The sequence below is a fragment of the Drosophila grimshawi genome, unplaced genomic scaffold (assembly GCF_018153295.1).
Source record: "Drosophila grimshawi isolate 15287-2541.00 unplaced genomic scaffold, ASM1815329v1 contig_311, whole genome shotgun sequence".
NCBI classification, from domain to species: domain Eukaryota; kingdom Metazoa; phylum Arthropoda; class Insecta; order Diptera; family Drosophilidae; genus Drosophila; species Drosophila grimshawi.
In genome coordinates this window covers 12,761,035-12,780,849 of record NW_025063098.1, presented here as the reverse complement: position 1 = coordinate 12,780,849, position 19,815 = coordinate 12,761,035, and the positions used below count along the sequence as shown (strand labels likewise).

The 19,815-nt window shown below is 42.8% G+C and overlaps 6 protein-coding genes across 6 annotated transcripts; 4 read left to right on the top strand and 2 right to left on the bottom strand.

The window, feature by feature from the left end:
- The first annotated feature begins 110 nt into the window (after positions 1-110).
- On the top strand, positions 111-4,224 carry LOC6563328 (serine/threonine-protein phosphatase alpha-1 isoform). Its single transcript, XM_001989441.3, has 5 exons — positions 111-681; positions 764-1,112; positions 1,827-2,112; positions 2,176-2,323; positions 3,195-4,224. Exons 1-5 carry the CDS (start codon positions 633-635, stop codon positions 3,344-3,346), a joined length of 984 nt encoding a protein of 327 aa, XP_001989477.1. The 5' UTR covers positions 111-632; the 3' UTR covers positions 3,347-4,224.
- A 1,806-nt stretch (positions 4,225-6,030) lies between these two features.
- On the bottom strand, positions 6,031-6,911 carry LOC6563329. The gene has a single exon (XM_001989442.3). The coding sequence runs from the start codon at positions 6,909-6,911 to the stop codon at positions 6,033-6,035; it is 879 nt and encodes a 292-aa protein (XP_001989478.3). The 3' UTR covers positions 6,031-6,032.
- A 1,764-nt stretch (positions 6,912-8,675) lies between these two features.
- LOC6563330 (protein takeout) lies at positions 8,676-10,541 on the top strand. The gene is made up of 4 exons (XM_001989443.1): positions 8,676-8,754; positions 9,741-9,830; positions 9,885-10,035; positions 10,109-10,541. Exons 1-4 carry the CDS (start codon positions 8,676-8,678, stop codon positions 10,539-10,541), a joined length of 753 nt encoding a protein of 250 aa, XP_001989479.1.
- A 290-nt stretch (positions 10,542-10,831) lies between these two features.
- Positions 10,832-12,629, top strand: LOC6563331 (protein phosphatase 1 regulatory subunit 21). The gene is made up of 5 exons (XM_001989444.3): positions 10,832-11,074; positions 11,154-11,507; positions 11,588-11,767; positions 11,855-12,421; positions 12,486-12,629. Exons 1-5 carry the CDS (start codon positions 10,997-10,999, stop codon positions 12,573-12,575), a joined length of 1,269 nt encoding a protein of 422 aa, XP_001989480.1. The 5' UTR covers positions 10,832-10,996; the 3' UTR covers positions 12,576-12,629.
- A 254-nt stretch (positions 12,630-12,883) lies between these two features.
- LOC6563332 (iron-sulfur cluster assembly 2 homolog, mitochondrial) lies at positions 12,884-13,527 on the bottom strand. Its single transcript, XM_001989445.3, has 2 exons — positions 13,408-13,527; positions 12,884-13,349 (listed from the first exon to the last, which is right to left on the bottom strand). The coding sequence occupies exons 1-2, from the start codon at positions 13,449-13,451 to the stop codon at positions 12,923-12,925; spliced, it is 471 nt and encodes a 156-aa protein (XP_001989481.1). The 5' UTR covers positions 13,452-13,527; the 3' UTR covers positions 12,884-12,922.
- A 100-nt stretch (positions 13,528-13,627) lies between these two features.
- LOC6563333 lies at positions 13,628-19,804 on the top strand. Its single transcript, XM_001989446.3, has 4 exons — positions 13,628-13,892; positions 13,960-15,800; positions 16,195-16,318; positions 16,389-19,804. The coding sequence occupies exons 1-4, from the start codon at positions 13,764-13,766 to the stop codon at positions 19,611-19,613; spliced, it is 5,319 nt and encodes a 1,772-aa protein (XP_001989482.2). The 5' UTR covers positions 13,628-13,763; the 3' UTR covers positions 19,614-19,804.
- Positions 19,805-19,815: the final 11 nt, after the last annotated feature.

Below are 19,815 nucleotides of genomic sequence, written 5' to 3'. Positions count from 1 at the left end.
TCAATTTCAAATTTAAATGTGCTGGCAGTGCTGCCACCTTGCATTTACTGTCGAAGTGGCAGTGCTATTTAAATGGCCAGAGTCACATCGATGTATCGATATTTGTAGCTTGCAACTAATCGATACGCATATACGCGGCGAATTCAGATGGCGATGCGGCGAAGTGTGGTTGCGCGAAAAAATTTCTTGACGTCGCAAAAATCTACAATAACTTGCAATAAATGCTCTAAAACGCAGTCGAACAACACGCAAAGCAGTGACAAACGCTGAACTTACATGGCGTAACGGTTAATCTGTTGAAATTCCGCAGCAGCTTCGTGCAGCGCTGTTAAATATATTACCTGACGACACACACATACATACACACTTCGACTAAACACATATACACACACGCCCACCCGCTCCCCCCGCAAGCACATCGATGAAATAACATACATAACGTATACCGAAAATACATAAGCTATAAGCTAACGCCAAACTAACGGAGCCAAAAGCAGTCGCAAACGGAGCGCTCCCAGCTAAACAGATAAGAAAACAGACGAGCAGACGGAGACAGATAGAAAGAGTAGCAACAACAAAAACAGTAACTGTAACAGTAACAACATTGGCAGTGTTGTGAGCCGCAGCAAAAGATGTCCGACATCATGAACATTGACAGCATTATCTCGCGTCTGCTTGAAGGTAAGTTTCTCCGGCACCCACTCAACACCGTCCTCCTCCTGCTGCCCCCACATTATTTGTACATTTTTTTTTTTAATTTTAGTGCGTGGTGCACGTCCGGGCAAAAATGTGCAACTGTCGGAGAGCGAAATTCGCAGTTTATGTTTGAAATCGCGTGAAATATTCTTGTCACAGCCGATTCTGTTGGAACTGGAAGCGCCGCTGAAGATATGCGGTGACATACACGGACAATACTACGATCTGTTGCGTCTGTTCGAATACGGCGGCTTTCCGCCGGAGTCGAACTATCTATTCCTCGGCGATTATGTGGATCGCGGCAAGCAGTCCCTGGAGACGATATGCCTGCTCCTCGCATACAAAATCAAATATTCAGAGAATTTCTTTTTGCTGCGCGGCAATCACGAATGCGCCAGCATTAATCGCATCTACGGGTAAGTAAATAGCTCAATTATGCGATATCCATCGGTCAATAGCAAGTGGCATAATTACCACTTGCATTGCGTGTTTGAGAACGATCCGATTAGCATCCAACAACATTTCCAACATTACAATTATAATTCCCATTGGAACAATTTGAGACTATGCCTGTGTAATATGATATGTATTCTGTTCTTTGTATATATAGTATATCGATGTACAACGTTGTGATTATCTATGTTTTTAATGTGACAATTGTTATTGCTATTATTGTTGGAAGTCAAACTTTTGCTAGCCGCATCATTTTTATGTCAGTTACAAATTACAATAGTGTAAAATCGATAGAAACAATAGTTTTCGTGTCTGTCAGCAATGATTTTTATTGCTTTTTCAATACCCCATTAGCAATGGCCATATTAGAAAGCTTTTGATTCCAGAGCTATGAAAACAATTTAACAATTTAAACTTTCTGTAAAATGTTAAGCTCCTAAAAGATAAAACATCTGTCTGAAGATAAATATCTGAACAGATTGTTCATTTCTCATTTATATAACAAAAAATATTTTGGAATTTGAAAAGAATATACATATATAACTTCCATCTGGCTATCCTTAAACAGTTTTTCTTATATCGTGATAAGTGCCAATCACAGATTGACTTTCGTGAGAAACGCAATTTTTGTTTATATGTCATGTCATGTGTTGCTCATGTAATTGATTCACCAACAGGTTTTACGACGAATGCAAGCGACGTTACACCATCAAGCTGTGGAAAACATTCACGGATTGCTTCAACTGTCTGCCCGTGGCCGCAATTGTGGATGAGAAGATATTTTGCTGTCACGGCGGCCTAAGTCCCGATTTGTCCTCAATGGAGCAGATACGACGCATTATGCGGCCTACGGATGTGCCAGATCAGGGCCTGCTATGCGATCTCTTGTGGTCCGATCCCGACAAGGATACAATGGGCTGGGGCGAGAATGATCGAGGTGTCAGCTTCACATTTGGAGCAGAGGTAAACACAAGAAGAGTTTCAAATATGCCAAGCAAATACTAATTCACTCTTTTACGGTTTTAGGTTGTGGGTAAATTTCTACAGAAGCACGAATTCGACCTTATATGTCGTGCACATCAGGTTGTTGAGGATGGTTATGAGTTCTTTGCCAAGCGTCAGCTGGTCACGCTCTTCTCGGCGCCCAACTATTGCGGTGAATTCGACAATGCGGGTAAGTGGAGTGAAGAGTGGAGTAATCAGTGGTAGCTACACAAAAGCGACCCTGGACTTTAAACCGACTACAGACAACAACGTGGGTGTTATCTCTCAGGGTAGCTACTCTGTACACTGTATAGATAACTTTGAGATTAACACAGATTTTGGAGATAACCTTGCCGATAGAGCAGAACAATTCAACACATGGCGAGTAAATACTGCACAGTGCAGTGAAACTACAGTTTTGGGAGGGAAATAGTGAAATAGCGAAAAGAAAATGTAGAACTAATGTTTAAAAAGCTTGCTGATTAACTTGTACGTACTCTATATGTATATTTATATATTCTTAATCAGCACCTGTCTCGCTTTCAAAATCAACTTCATGAAAGTCGACTAGATGGGACCAGTACATCGTATTTGTAGGACAGAGTGATTATTTGTACATTTGAACATTATTTCAACCTATGAGCTTTTGACTAACGTATTCTACACATTGCATAGGGACAATCTGACGAAAATGTATTGTATTTTTATATGCTAAACCAAAACTGACCAATTTATGGTTCTGAAATGTTGACAAGAAATTATCGGCTATCAAATACCACAATTGGTTATATTCTAGTTTGATACTAATAAATATATAAAAACATCTATCATGAAATTCAGTCGGAATTGAGTTATGTGAAAACTGTTCAGTGGAAAAATCCGATGAATAACTATCATTTTATTTTCGATAAAGAACAGAGCTTGGTGCATTCGTGTTCGTTGTATAATGATGGCATTTTGTTTATAGAAAGCAAAACATTATAAAGAGAGGGTGACTTGAGGTACACTCAGTTAATGATTTGGTAATATGATATCTGATTTATTGGTTGTCTTATTTATAGGTGCCATGATGTCCGTTGACGACACATTAATGTGCTCCTTTCAGATATTGAAACCCGCCGATAAGCGACGATTTGTTTATCCAAACTTTGGAAGCTCAGGGCGTCCACTAACACCGCCCCGCGGCGCTAACAGTAAGAATAAGAAGAAATAAGCGACACACCAACAGCAACAACAACAACTAAAGCGAAAACAGCAACAAAAACGGCCACACAAAGGAAAACTAATTAAAAGCGCAAAAATGTTTGTTTTTATCGAATATTTATAATCGAATCGTGAGCAACGTTATAAGGGTATTTAAATTCATACAAATTAGCCTATTATTCATTTGAAAAACGAAAAGCAAAATGCGAGAAAAAAAGGAAACAAAAAACACACACAAATGCATACACATACATACATACATACACAAAAATTGAGACACTTTAGTTCAAACTAATTGTAGTGTTAAACACTGCATAAGCAAGAATATCTCTTAATGTATTAATTTTATTTTGTTATAGTTTTTCCTTGCGCAATGCGAACACATAAACACACACATAAGCGTACAGTAGGTACGAAAAGTGCACAGACACACACACACACACACCAGTTGTATTTATTGCATATTTATCTTGCACGGCATTTTTCGGTTCTTTGCATAGCACAACAACCTTTATAAATATCTGTTTTTTTTTTTAATATAGTAAAATGGTAAAATGTTCATTTTTATTATTATTTTAAAGTTATAAACATCGCTTTTTAAAATGTGTGTGAGTTGAATACAAATGTATGACGAAAGTATGTACGTATTTTAAGCGCAATTTATTTTTTTATCTATTTTCCATCATTAAAATTCTACTAAATGTTTACTTAGTTTTAAAGCAAAGCAAATTTAGCTCGAAGGTACATAAGTTTGAATTGTTTACACCAAAAATATTGAAATAAACAAAAAATTGTGTATATTTTAAAATTAAATGCGTTGACGATTAAATATGTAAAACACAAAACATGCATATGGAAAAAAAATGACAAAAGAAAAAACGACAAAAAAAAAACAATAATTATAATTAACTTAACAGTAATGATTAATTGCAAACAGCAAATTTGTTAAACAAGAACACAACAAAAAACAAAAAAAAAATTAAATGCTTGCAAAATCAACAACAATTTAAAAGCAAAAGCTAAAAGCGGTATACTTTTGAGTGGCACTGTGTGCCCTTTGCTGACGTCAGCGACGCGGCAGATAAGGTTACAAACAAGAACAACAAATTTAACAAAGCAAAATTTACATACATAAATATATATATATTTATATTTATATATATATATATATATATATATATATATATATATGTATATATAATATTTAAATTGTAAACTGAGACAAAAACACACACACACAGATGTGTGCATAGGTACATTCGTGTATTTGTATTTTGTGACAACAACAGTCGGTACATTCTAGTGCTAAAGGCCACCACATTCAAGTATTACACCTATTATGCATGTACGTATGCCCCGGCAAGCGATCAGCTCCAGCCCAAAAACAAAAAGGATAAGTAGTTCTAGCTCACACTTGCCATGGCGTAAATGACCCCCACAAATGGTTTCGTTTGTAAAATCCCCCCGCCCGTAACAATCGCGTTAACAAACTGAGTTTCCAACTTGAATGTCCAGCTAAAGCCTAAATCCCCTTGTCAAAACCACTCTAGTACTCTGTTTAATGTTGTATTGAATTCTAATTACGTACATAAATATATGCAAAAGATAAATATAAAGAAAAAATTAAAAAAAAAAAAAATACAAGCAAAGAACGAAGATAACAACAACAACAATTATTTAATATTATAGTGAATATTGGCTGTTTCCAAAAAAAAAAACACTTATAAGAAATTACAGCTGAAGAGCAACTCGCAAACAATGAAAAGAAAAATAATTCACTTGTAATTAATTTTTTGGAAACTCAAAAAGACAAATTAAGGAAATTCAAATCGCATTCATAGCTAAAATGGAGCAAAAACAAAATCTCTAAAACAAAAATATTTATAAAAAATAAAATCAACATGAAGCACTTGTAACAAAATAGCACTGTTTTATTAAAATGAAAAATGAAATACATACTAGCAATACAAATTATTGCGTTTTGTCTGGATGGGGTTGTGCCTTAATTGATGCGGGGCTTGTAATAAAATATATCTTTTGTTTAGTCAATACACATAAAAGTTTTAATTTGATTTATTTACTGTTTATTGTTAATGCATCCAGGTTATTTTTTCTTTAATCATTATTTAAAAATTTCTTACACATTTCCAAGTCGACCATTTAATTATTTTATTTTTTAATATTAAACGCAAATATTGTAAGAACACCCTTTTTTATTTAATTGTTTTTAAATTTATGTTTTATTTTATCTTACACACTTGTGTTAAATATTATAAGATACTGTTTTTATTTAACTATTTATTTGTTCCTTATATTATAAGTTTATGTTCTAACGCACAAATTGGTAATTATAAAAATATAGAACTATGAATTCAATTTAAAAAGATATTAAGATAATTTGCAAATTGTTCCCAGAGAAGTTCTTCTGTATAAGGTGAAGCTCATATATTGCCGCTAAAGTGCTACATTATTTTGATCTATCTTACAAGTCGACAGATTATGCGTATTCATAAAATTTGAGCAGTGAATTTAAGCAGATTAAATCGAGCGCTTAATCAAGTAAATTTCTTAAACCGGTTTTTTGAGATTGTCTGCTTCACTTAGTCAGCGTATGTGCACCCAAGTTTTTCTCTTTCAGATTGCACACTTATGCATCATTTGTTGTTTATATTAATATTTCACTTCTGTGGCTACTCTCAATTGAATCGCAGGGCGCAGCTTCGCCCCATGGGCGCACACAATGCACCCGAGCCCGTGCCACTCGCCTGCTCCTCTCGCAATTGTAGCTGCAGAAGCCTCTGACGTAGTGCATAGGGTGTCGTTCCCGACGTTGTCATTGCTGCCGGCTTAGTCTGCTGCCTGCACTCGTTCGCTTTGTTCTTCTGCCACTTGGCATTCTCGGCCACTCCTAGTTTGTCGTAGGCGCGCTGCAGACGCAGCTCATCCTGGCGCTGAGCACTGAAGCAGTCACTAGCATTCAGCAGCCTGAATTGCTGTAGCGACAGCAAACGCTGCATTTCCTCATTACCATTCTGGGTGGGGCTGGTAGGCATTGTTGGTGACGGCGTTGCTGTGCCCCTACCTTGAACCTGACCTTGAGCAGCGAGCCGGCTGGCGACGCAGGCGCGTTGCTCATAGAGACGTCGATTGTCCGTGTGCTCGCAATGGCTGCAATTGTTATTATTGCTGCCGCCCCCACTCCGCTCTCCGGTGCCCCAACTTAGCACCTTGACGCGACTTTCTCGCTGCTTTTGGGGGGAACAGGAGCTGCAGCAGCTAGAGCAGTGACTCAATGTGGTTGTTGCCGAATTGCGACGGCTGAAATCACGACTCAATCCACTCTTGGAGTGGCCCAGTCCCAGCTCAGCATTTAAATGTGGATTTGGCTGCTTTACGAACTTAGTGGGACGCACGCTCTGCCTAGATGATGACGTCAAAGAGTAGATATCACTGCGATGCGGCATCTGCTGCTGCTGCTGCTGCTGCTGTGGCACTCTGCTGACGTGGTGGCTCTTTGTCTTTAAGATGCTGCCCGTGAAGCTTCCACCGCTGTGGCCACAATAGCATCTCTGCATTTTTTCCTCTTATTTTGTAATAGGTATGTGGTAATGATTTCGACTTTGGCTGAGCCCCAAAAAATAGTGTCTGCGTGCTCATAGAATGTTAAGCGACGACTATTGAGTGGACGGGGGCAACCGGTTTACACGCATACCTAACGCCTCGACACCCATGCCCAACACCGTTACCTGGTCGGACTGCCGGCTCGCGTCGTTTGTTTATATTTGAACAACAATTGCAACAGTTTCCATAGACACATGCTCAACTGACTGGTCGAGGTCCTCGCGTTGCTATTTTCTTTTTTTTTTGGCTTGGATGAATTGGCTGGCTTAACGAATGACTTAGGCAACAAACTTAAATTATGGGCTTTTATTTGATGGTGACTTGAGCTAGTGATTAGAACTAATTGCTTGGGAGTTGTTGCCATGGGAACTGGCTGGCATTTAAAGTTTTGAAATGTGACGGGATTCTTTTCTCATGACACGGACGTGGCATTTTTAAAGTTTTTTTGATTTCCATTATATATGGTCAGCATACACGACACGGCATTCATTAAAAAAATGTTATTACGGCAAAATCGAAATATTGTATTAAAAATGAAATTTCTTACAGAACACAATAAATTATATAGATTATTATGATCTAAAATTAAATGGAAAACATCTTTGAACAGACAGTTTAACCTTAATAAAAACTTTTTTGACAGAAGAAATAATTCAAGTGTTTCCATTTATTTGTCTAGCATTCTATGCAGCTCTTACAACTTTACTAAGCAAGTTTGAAATTTTTTTGAAAACAAAAATCATCTATTCTTTGGAATGTCAAGAAACTGTTTTGACAACTGTTATTTATGTTTATGGTTATGCTAATCTCTTACATAACTAGATATTTTCTCAAATGCTTAATTTAATTTACATGTTTTTGTATAGCTATTAAAATTGCCTTTATTTGTTTTATCTTTCGCTTGTAGTTTCTAATTATTACATTTTTATTAATATTTTGGTGTCTGATTACATTTTTTAAATTCCGATTTAAAGCTGTGTGTGATGTAAGATATTATATTATTTGATTTAATAATTACTTGTGTTATATAAATTCCGAATTAAAGCTCCACCCTTTGAAGCTTTTCTTGTGCATTTAAGCCAACTGGCATTAAAGATGTGTAAACGACTTATGTATGTTTACTACCGACTTTTTCAATTGCACCCCAATTAAAATTTACATCAGAAATGTACGAAAGGTTCAATGAACCAAAACGACAACAAAAAGGGCATTACGTAGGGTTGGTCGGAAGAGCCGGTCATCGTACGTCACCGGTTCCCACAACAGGAGACTGAATCGAGACAACTGCAACTTTATGTTCATGAATGGATATCGGTTGCATTGCCCAAAGCGGTCAGGCGGAAAGCAAAAGTTGAATGTTTATGGGCCAAAGCTTGTTGTGGTATTCATTGAAACTGAAGCGTGTATTTTGGCTAAAACGTAGGAAGCTTTTTAAAGCCAGCGAAGCTCACTATATAACTGACACGCTCGAAGCATCCCGCGACCATTGCGTTGTGATAAGTCGTCGTGCAGAGAAAACCCGATCAATTAAGCAGCAGCAGCAGCAGACGATTCTTCGCCTTTCCTTTGCCTGTGCGTGTGTGTGTGTGTGTGTGTGCGTGCGTTACGTGTGTTTGTGTGTGTGCATTTCTGTGCGGGTTTCAAGTGGAGTCTATAATTGGGAAAACACCAACATTGGCAACACATTTCACATATCGCATCCGACTTTGAGCTTCAATATGTCAAAACATCCGACAGTTATATTGCTACTACTAATCGCTGCGGTTGCAAAATTTGTAACGGCCGTTCAAGATTTGCGTAAGTAACATTAACAACAACAACGAGTGCAAATTACTCGCAGCTTGTGATTTCGTTGTTAGTTGTTTCTTTTTTTCTATATTTTTTTTTTTTTTTTGCTTCATTTTGACCATTTTGCTTTGGCTGGTTTTGGGCTGAGGCCCAACAGCGCTGTTTATGGCCAAAACGTGATCAATATTGCATATGGGTGGTTAGTTTATATGTGGCTGCCTTTTGGCTTACGGCCCGAAGGCCAACGCTTGAAGTGTTCTCTAATGGTCTAACCGCCAGGGTGACAACTTGGGCATGCCAATAACCTTAAACCAATAACCTTGCCTTCAAACATAGCACAACAAATGACTTGTAATGGAAATGCTGGCGACAGCCTAAACTAAAAGCTAACAGCCTAAGAACATCCGCAATAAAGGCCAGATCCGGCGGGAATACGGCAAAATTGCAATGCAACTGCATCGATAAGCTAAAATGGAGTTGTTATGCAATCGAAACAAGTACGCAACATAATGGCATATCGATATCGCCAAACTGGTTTGCGGTTGGCGTGCTGGTCGGTGGTCGGTGGTCGGTGGTCAGTGGTCAGTGGTCCACTTCCTCTTGCTGCTATGACACATATTTTACAGCATGATTATGCACGAATAGTGATGTATAGCTAGTAGTAGTAAATGTTGTATATGATTATCGCGATGTTGCCGTAGGTCATGAGTGGCGTTTTTTTCTCGCAGCATCTTGAAACAATAAATAACCATGTGCTTCGACTTGACATTGAGAGTCGGATGAATAATATACGGTCAGATATTTTTTTATTGAGAGAGTATTGTTGCTGTATTTTTAGACATTGTCTGAAACAAGTTTTGTGGCCAACGAACTCTATCTAAAGTACCCGTAATGCTGATGCAATTACAAACTCCTAGTAGCGGGATTTCCGCAAAATGTTTCAATGTCATGATCAACAATATTATATGCTTATTTTGTTTTATTTCTTTTTAAAGCGGACAACTTCCTCAAGTGCAAACGCGATGCGAACTTTGACAAGTGTCTGGTGGATGCTGTTAATCATGCAATACAAGTGTTAAGAGCTGGTAAGTATAAACCTTAGCCTATTAATTCGACTGAACTAATCCGATGGCTGACAGGAAATAAAGAATTCGGCATTCCGCCGCTTGAGCCGCTGTCCGTGAAGAAACTCGTTATAGACGCCGGTAATGCGCCCATAAATCTTCGTCAAGCCTTGAAAAATGTGAAGGTGCACGATATGATCTCGACCAGCAAGATACAGCGGTACAGGTAATTAACAGATAGCTGCCAATATTCAATAAGCAAATCAAGTTGTAAGTCACCTTAATTTTCTTGCTTTCAGAACCGATTTGGACAAACATTTAATAATCTGTGATAGCAAGACCGATCGCATTGAAATGATAGGTGATTACGAAATGTCTGGTCGCATTCTACTGCTGCCCATTACGGGTCATGGCAAGGCTAATATTACGCTTATCAATACCAAAATCGAGCACCGACTGATTGGAGAACCCTTCGAAAAGGATGGTGTTAAGTATATGCGTCTCAAGGAGTATCGCGTTGCTTTGGATCCTAAACGCGTTTACATGCACTTCGAGAACCTTTTCAATGACAAAACCCTATCTGAGGGTATGAATCGTTTTCTGAACGAGAACTGGGAGACAGTGTTTAGCGAACTGAAGGTGGGCTACGCCAAGAGCTTTGGTCTGGTGTTCCGTGAACTCTCAAACAAATTATTTGAGAAAGTACCTTTTGATAATATATTTTTAAGTTAGTTTGCCTAAGTGCTATGTAATTTATGTAAACTAGTTAATAAACCGTAGAAACGGTTTTATGATTTTAAACAATCTAATTTGAAATCGAACGGCAACTATCGATAGCCTAGTTTGGTAGGGCTGTCAAAAGCTATCAAAAATAATTCATATACTCTAAATATTTGGATTAGTTTTAAAAACAAATCCTAATAAACAAAAAATTACAAAAACTAGAAATTGTATTCTTTTTATATATTAACCATAATTTATACAACAATTTTTAAATTACAAATTTTCGCGCCCGAACCTTATATCGATACTTCAGTTTTATCGTGGCTTGTCGATGAATCGAGCACTTTCTCATTGCTAATATTGCAATTTTGGCACTTTCTAAGCACAAAGATTTATATTTGTCTAACCAATTGATTTAACACGATTTAATAAAGAACTCAGGCGACGTTTAACAACCTGCCTGCATGGCAGAGAAAATGAGCAGCATGGATGGCACAGTGCCGGAGGCCAAATACCAGAAATTGGCTAGTGAATACTCAAAGGTAAGGCTAACAGCAACAGTTTACGCCCCATTCGCAAGCGCTTTAATCTAATTTAATCCACATCCGCTCACACACACAGCTGCGCGCTCAAGCGCAAGTGCTGAAGAAGGCGGTTATCGACGAGCAGGCAAAGGAGGCGAGTCTGCGCGAGCAATTGCAACAGAATGCCACATCGCTGAGGCGAACCGAACAGGAGGTGGACTCGCTGGGCTTTCGCAATAAGCAGCTGGAGTCGCGGGTCTCGCAGCTGCAGCAGGAACTAACGGTGCATGAGCAGGTGCGCAAGAAGAAGGAGCCGGGCAAGCGAGGACTCCTGGGTGGCAGGCAACCAGAGCCACCAAGTGAAGCACCGAGCATAAGCGCGGCACAGGAGGCGCTCATTTTCGAGGAGCTGCAAAAGAAAATAATGGAAAACGCACAGCTGACATCATTGGTAAATGGGTGGCAGTAAAAACACACACGCACACATACCCATTTACTCACGCACACTTAAAAACTATTTCCACCCCACAGATCGATGACAAGCAACGCGACTTGTTGCTGCACACAGAACGTATTGCGGAGCTGGAACAGAAGCTGGAGAAACGCCTTGCTGACCAAAACGAATTGGAGAATCGCTTGCGCAAAGAGGTGGAAACGCTGCAACACAGAAACTGTGAACTCGAAACGAAGCTGGTCGATGCGGCGAGCATTGTAAGTCCTTAATAAGTTATCCGCCAAAGGCAAAGCTCATCGGAGATAATCAAATGCTATATATAAAATTATATATTATGCTTGCAGCTAGGCAGTGAGGATGCTTTGAGCGCCACGGGCAGCGACAGTACGCCGTTACACAATCTACAGCAACAGCACCAGCTTAACACCAATGCAGCCTTAACGCTTACTGCCGAGGAACGCATTGCGCTACTCGAAAAGGAGTCGGCGCACTGGCGGGCCCAATACGAAGTGGCCAAACTTAGCCAGAACTTCAACTCGAACTCGAACACAAACATGGATCTCGGCAAAACGTTGAGCGATGCCAGCAGTATTTGTAGCTGCAGCACAGCTGCCGCTGGCATCACAGTTAAGCCATGCAGCCTGGAGAGCAAGTGTAGCCACCGGGCGAGGGATTTGCTACAGGATCCACCCGATCCACCTACCAAGGAGCAGCTTATATATAGCGTGTTTAGCAAAAAGTATGAAGATCTGCTGCGGCTGAAGGCACTGGCAGAGTCACGTCTGCGCTCCTTTGAACAGGAGGCATTACATTTGCAGATCTGCCTGGAAAATGCGACGCAAGAACTGAAAGCCAAAGACGAACAACAGTCGAGTCTGGGCGGAGCACTGCAAATGCTCGAAGAGGAACTGGTAAGACAGCTACATGCATACATATGAGTGGCATGTGATTAAATCAAAATCCGTATTCTTACAGACCACGACGCGTATTAACTACGAGGAGCAGATCAGCGTTCTCACGGAGCAAGTGATTAGCTTAAGCGACCAGTTGGCTGCCTGCAAATGAATATCTGCCCATAAGTTGTATATTATTTAAAATGAGTAACATCAGGCCACTGTACAACATAGCCAATGGCTAAGCAGTTGCAGCTGAAAAGGGTTATTTAGTTATCGGATTATGCAACTATTCGAATTGATAAACAGAACTTGGCAACTGAATGAGATAGGCCAAGGTCTGAATGCACATAAACCTGATAACTAACTGGCTCTTGATAGCGCAGCAAAATCTTTCTTTATATGTAGGTCCAAGATCAATGCAGTGTGTATATAGCTGAACATATAAGTTAATATATATGTATGTTTTGAATATTTCACTAAAGTTTAACAAGCAACGTATTATTTAAACATAACTAATTACAATTTTATTGAGAACGATGAGCCACAGGAGCAGCCCTGCTCAGCCAGCGGATTGGCAATCATGCGAAAACCCGCCCGTATTAGCTCGCTGTGATAATCCACTGTGGCGCCATTGCAGTAGTCCAGCGAGACACTATCTATCACCACTTTGGCCTTGTCCTCGCCAAAGTGTAGGTCATCTTCATGGAGTTTTGTGTCCAAATCGAATTTGTATTGAAATCCCGAGCAGCCGCCGCCCTCAACAGTTATACGCAGAAAGGAACCATCCGTGCATATTTCGCGCAAACGTTTCAAGCAACTCTCGCTCACGCGCAACTGTTGTTGCTGCGTATTTGTCAAATTGGATGCGACTGCAGCTGCAACGGGAGCATTTGCGGCGGCATCTTTGGCGGCTTGGCGCAGTGAGGTCGCCGAGAGCAAATTTCTTTAAAATATACATAGTTGGGTAAGTTCAGTTTTATGTTCATTCTATTTATATTTACCTTTGCAGCGTAGGTTTTGCTAGCTGACGCAACATGAACGCCATCACAGTAATTTTAGGACCAAAACAAAAAATCAATTTTGAGTCAATCTCGTAATCAAAACAAAGTGACAACAGCTGTTTTCTAGGCATGCGATGTGCTTGATCCAGCTGCGTGCAATATGCGATATATTAGTCGCCACACACCAATTAATATATCGATAGACGCGAAAATGCATAGCTGTGTATGCGCTTGCGCTTCTCATGGTGGCTTGCTGCGGAATTTTCAAACGTTGGATTTTGACTTTGTAGTCAAAAAGTGTTTGTATTAAGTGATTTGTTAATGTTTTTAGTGTGTAGCACAAGTTGTACCTGGTAATGGCGCTGAAGATGACGGTGAATAGCAAGCTGGAGGCAAATAGCAAACAACACCGACGATATATCTCCGATCCCGAACGCCTTAAAAAAGATCTCGAAAATGAGCGTCGCATAACCCGTTTGCAGCAGGTAAGACGCAATTGCGTTTTTGGGGTTTACATTGTAAACAATGACGAAACCAATTAACTGCGTTTAGGTGCGTGAGAAATCGAAAGAATTGGCTCGCACCATACGGCAAGAGGTGGCGGCTGAACAGACGCGTCAGCTAGAAAACCTTGAGAACATCAAGCAGCAGGAGTTTAATGCGTGGCGTGAGCATGTTGTGGCCAAAAAATTCCAGGACTACCGTACCTCAATGTTTCAAGTGGGTGCCGCCCATCGCGCCGCCCAAGCTGAAACCGAAAAAATCGAACTAGGAAAGCAACTGCGACTACAAAAAATAAAAAACTGTCGTCTGACCGCCAAGCGTGCCACAAAACCCACAGCTACGAATGTACTGCGTGCCACCGGAGGCATGGGTCTCAATGTAGAAGGACGAGTCAGTGCGGGCACACAAACGCCAGTGCAAGCAGACAAAGTAAACGATTGCAAGGAGAACCGGTCGTGCAATAGACCACGTTGCAAATCAACAAGAAATCATAATTCAGGCAAACGCAAGAGACAACCATGTTGCCAGAATAATGATAATCATCAAGATGAGAGCGACAATGAAGAAATAATTGAATCGCTATCGGACAGCAGCAACAGCTGCGATGAGCCAACTGCAGCGCAACCAACAACAAGCGAAGCCAGCGTCAGAAGGCTGCAAAAGACGCCGCCAATTATTTTGGATGTGGATGATGAAAGCGAGGATTCACTAGAGATTTGCTCAATCGACGGCATTGAGATTAACGATATGCACATGCAAACTAACCGCAAATTTAGTCGTGTAGTGCGACCCTCTAACACAAACGGCTCAGAGCTGCAGGAGGACCCAGGAGTCGAAGGAACTTCTTCGCGTCCACGTTTCACACAAATCAGTGATCTGGTGCGACGTACTACACGGATATCGGAATTGACCGCCGAATGCGCACAGGGGCAACAACAGGAACAAGAAATTCACATGCGGCGCAGTCCCACCATATCTTTACCTCGTTCGCCCAACAAAACAACGACAACCGAGGCTCAAGTGGGCTCCTCCCAACGCTCGCCCATCAGAGCAGCGATGGAGCAACCAACTACCTCTAATCACCCAAGAGACAACCGTCGCCCTGCACAGAGGCAAAAGCAGTCCACGCTGAAACCCAGTAGCAAACGGATTCTTCCTGCTAAGGTCATAGATGCAGGCCTAAAACGCAGTTTAACCACGGTGCAACCAAAAGCAGCCACAGCGCAGCAAACAACGACAAAACTTTCACAGGAGCCAACTGCACAAAAGCCACGCCCACAACAGCCAGTCGTAGAAGCACCTCGTACGCAACAAATGCCCCAACAAGAGCCACCCATTGAACAGCTGCCCATACAGCCGCCAACTGTGCAACAACTGCCCATGCAGCCGCCACCCATTCGACAGTTGCCCATGCCAACTGTGCAGCAGCTGCCCATGCAACCATTTCCTCCTTACATGCCAATGCAGCCACACCTTATTTATGGACCGCAGATGATGCAACCGTATCCCATTTTACCCTTTCCCATGCAACCATATACTATGCAACCCATGCGGCAGTTTGCACCACAGCCTGCGCTCCCAACACAACCAACGATGCCGGCGTCTAGCACTGCCACAGCTGCCACAACAGGGGCTCCAACACGCACCACAGCCAGCCACACAACTGTCTCCACGACAACATATATGCTGCGTCAAGGGCAGCCTGGAAACGCAGCAAGTGGACACGTGCAGTTCTACGATCACAACAACAAATATCAGCGCCAGTATAAAGCGCCCACAGAAGCCGTGCAAGCTAATCTGCCGGATAACACGGACATGAATGCCATGGAGCAGGCAAACGCTGAGACGCTTCGGCGCCAACTACGCGAACAGGAGCTACAAAATCTACGGTAAGATTGTACAATTCACACACCACCTATTTCTTATGTAATTTAAATTGAATTTAATTTAAATAAAGAAACAAATACTTTTGATTCCATTGTTAAAGAAGCCATCAGTCAATAAGCAAGCCAATATTTGGTAATATTCTGGCAGGACAAATATGGCCATAGCAGCAGGAATCCAAAAAGAGGTGTTGAAAAATCATTTCTGGTTTCGAATGTTAAAGATTTAATAACTCAATTATCCAAATTACTTACGGACAGATCGAAAATGTAGAGCTAGTAGGGCACTGTATAAAACTAATATGCCAGTCAACTCTTTGGGCACAGAGATTAATCCATACACGCACTATCCACGCCATTTAAATAATATTAAAAATTGCTTGTCAAATCCCTTTTACAGCCAGGTCACCGAACAGCGTGGACAGAAGGCGCTGCAACGCGAGCAAGTCCGTCGCGATTGCGCCCAGCTGACAGAGAAACTGGATGCCTTGACACAGCAGCAGCCGCAGCTGCTGCCAAGCGACGTAAGTTCAAATCTTATTGTTTTGCACAACTTTTTGCTGCAAATTTTTAGATTTTTTTTTTTGCGAATAGGCTAATTTTGTGCCCAGTCATCGGTTTGCTGATTTGGCTTCACGGCGCGAACAAAAAATGAACGCTGCCATAGAGCAGATCCTGTTGCGTCCGGCCATTGTTACCTGTCCTGAGGTGGGCGTGTCCCGACACCTCTCACCTAGAAAGACGGGCACACGGTGCAAATCCATAACGCCAGAGGCTATCAATTTGGGCAATCCGCCGATGGAAAAGGCAGACGATGCCGCCAGCTGTTGCTCCATGCTGATCGACTATGTGGACGATCAGAGCAAGCAGCTGCGCACCGAGCTCAAGGGAATGCAATCCAATTCGGTGAAGTCTGTGAAATTAAGGAGTCTTTTGCAGCGCATCGAGAAAATAAAAGAGCAACTGCTAGCGGAGCTGCAGGCGGGCGACATGAACGGAGACAATGCACAAAAAGTGATCGATTCCATTCGCAAGGAACGCGCCAATATACACACGGGCTCAGCTCTCAATATCGACCAGAGAGAGATGGAATTGCAGCAGAAGGAGGAGTTGCTGGAGCAAAGGTTGCGTCAGTTGTACAAGCACCAGCAAAAAGTTGATGGGCGAAAGCACAATGATAACCCAGTGGAGATCATAATCAAGGTGAAGAGCGACGGCACCGTCAAACAGTACGTGCCCAAGACGAAAATGCAGGATAATCAAAAGTCAAAGACAACGATGGAGCAAGGCAACTCAAAACCAAGCACATCCTCATCAGCAGAAGCTGTAGGGTCAACCACATCAGCGCTAAATCAACGCCAGAACTCCATAGACTCCACTTCCACAGTGTATCGCGAGCTGCCTCCTGTTAACTATAAGAACATCAGACCACCAAGTGAAACTCCTGCCTCAACTTCTACATCGACTCCCGCACAGCCGGAGCCACTGCATCCAATAATTGCGCAATATGTGCAGCGCTTGCTGGGCATGTCGCGCAACTCCATAGATAAGCTGAGCGTGAGCAGCTCAGAGGTGACCACGCCTGCCGACTCCATCATTAACCAGCCTCGGAATATTTCAACTGGTCCCGCGGTGGATGAGACACTGCTTGACAATCAGCGGATGGAGCGTGTGCAGGCCTTCATTCAGGACAATCGCAGTTTTGTTGACGAGCTCGAGGACACGATGCGCAGCCAGCAGCTGGAGCAGCAGCAGCAACAGGAGCAACAACAGCAGCTGGACAAAGAGGCCAGCCTGCGAGCCTTTGATCAGATCTGGAACAAGCGTCTAGCCACCAAACAGCAGCAGCAGCAAAAAGAACAACAGCAAGCAGAAGCTGTAAGACCAAAGACTAGTGACAGGGCAACTGCTACTAGACGTGCGACTTCAACTACTTTCGCACAGAGCACATCCAGATCTGTGGCTTACAGGTTACCGCAACAGGGAAAGATGCCACCGACACGAGTCATCGATACGCAAAGACAACAACGCCACGTGGAGCCAAGCAGCACCAATCAAACAAACAAGTCCCCAATGGCCAGCGAACAAAGTGCTGCCCTGCATATGGAGCGCTATGAGCGGCTCACAGAGAACTGCACGCAGCGTATTGCGGAGTTAACGGAACTCATCACCAAGGTACGTGAGGAGAAGCAACGACTGGTGGAGGTCACACTGACCTCGGCCAGTGAGGGAGAGCGCCATTCCACGGAGTACTTTGATTTACCGCCAGGGCAGCGGGAGCAGGAACAACAGCTGCAACAGCCCGGCTCTCGAACGATATCCGAGCGCAGTGATAGCCATGATACGACACCTTCGCACTCGGAAGCGCTGCCTCTGCAGAAGCATAAACCGACGGGCGCTAGTCTGGATAGCGGTATATCAATTTCACGACCACTGACAGCAATGGGTCAGGAGCCACCCGAGGCAGAGCCCACATCGTTGACATCCTCCACACAGAGCGGGGCGCAGCGTCGCGGCAAAGTTCCGCCGGCCACAATACGTCGCTACAGTCCACAACTGGCAGCTGAGGATTTGGCGCACGAATTGTCCACCATCACGGAGGTGGACACGCCGGCACAGTCACATATGTTGGTCACCACGCCCGCACCAGTGCCTTTTCCCAGCTTCGAACAGTATGCACAGGAGCTGCAATTGGATCTATCGCACATCGATCCGAATCAAAGCATGCGGTTGCAACAAGAGTTCCAAGAGATAATCCACACCATCCAGCAACGCGGCCACGGTATCGACTATCGAGAATTTCCCAGTATTAGTGCCTATTTGCACAATATAACGACAACCACAACCCGTGTCCATATCGAGGCGGAGCATCCATCACTGGCAGCGACCGATCTATTGCAGCAAATGCGTATGCCCAATGTCAGCATACATGAGTTTCCCAACAGGCGCGAGTATCTGCAACAGCTGCTGGCACGTCAGCCGCCCGAGCAAGGTGAACTGATTGACAGCGGCAGCCTGGACAGCAGCGACTCCTTCAATGTGGAGGCGGAGCTGCGGCAACGTCGCCTACTTCTCACTTCCTTTCGCCGTGGGCCGGAAGCGGATGAACTGCCAGAACTAGAGGTGGCTAGCAGTACGCGCCGCGAAAGCATTCCACCGGGCAGCACCTCACAGGCGCCAAATGAAAGTGGCATTGAACCGCCGTACAGATGCCCACTTACCTTCGACGTGCAGTTGGATATGCAGCGAATGGGCGTGCGCAGACCTGTCAGCATGCGCCATCGACAGCGGGGCCAAGCGGATCATCCAAACAGCAGCGCCGACAGTGAATCACCAAAGGACAGATCCACTGGCGGCTGTGGCTTGAACAAGTCTTCAGATGCACCAGAGCAAGTCAGCCAGCTGGGACGATCGCTCAATTTGCGTGAGTTTCTCACCAAGGAGCTGCTCAAGCATCGCGTCCACAATGAAGAGAGCAGCTCAGGGAGCACTGACGACTCGTTAAAAAGCAACTTTTTGCAATCAGTCATCGGTTCTCTATCCCTGTCAAGATCCTCGTGCACTCCAGCGCTGGGACATGCCACCAATGGCACCAACGATAGACAAAAGACCTCTACACCCGTTGGTTCGCTTCTGTCCGACCAGGGTAAGGCCGGTTCGCTGCAAAGTGACGACACACAACTATTCTCCGGCGAAAGTCGCTTGTCAGCGGTAAATTATGCTGATGGCACACCTCCGGTGCCTCACGAGCAGCAGGCTTCACTGGGTCGCAACTCGAAGACTCCAAAGGCGACGAATCGAAAGACGCTACGAAAATGAAGCAATGTTTTTCTAAATTGTCTAGACAACATTTTTATTTATGTGTGTATTAGTGTGTTCCCCAACTGCATGTAATTTTTACCATGGTAAAATTATGACAAAGTAGTTTTTAATGACAATTTTTTGTATATATTTTAATAAAATTATTTAATTTTGCTTAGAGTTTTCTAACTAATGTTTCAAGTACAAAAGTTCACAGTGT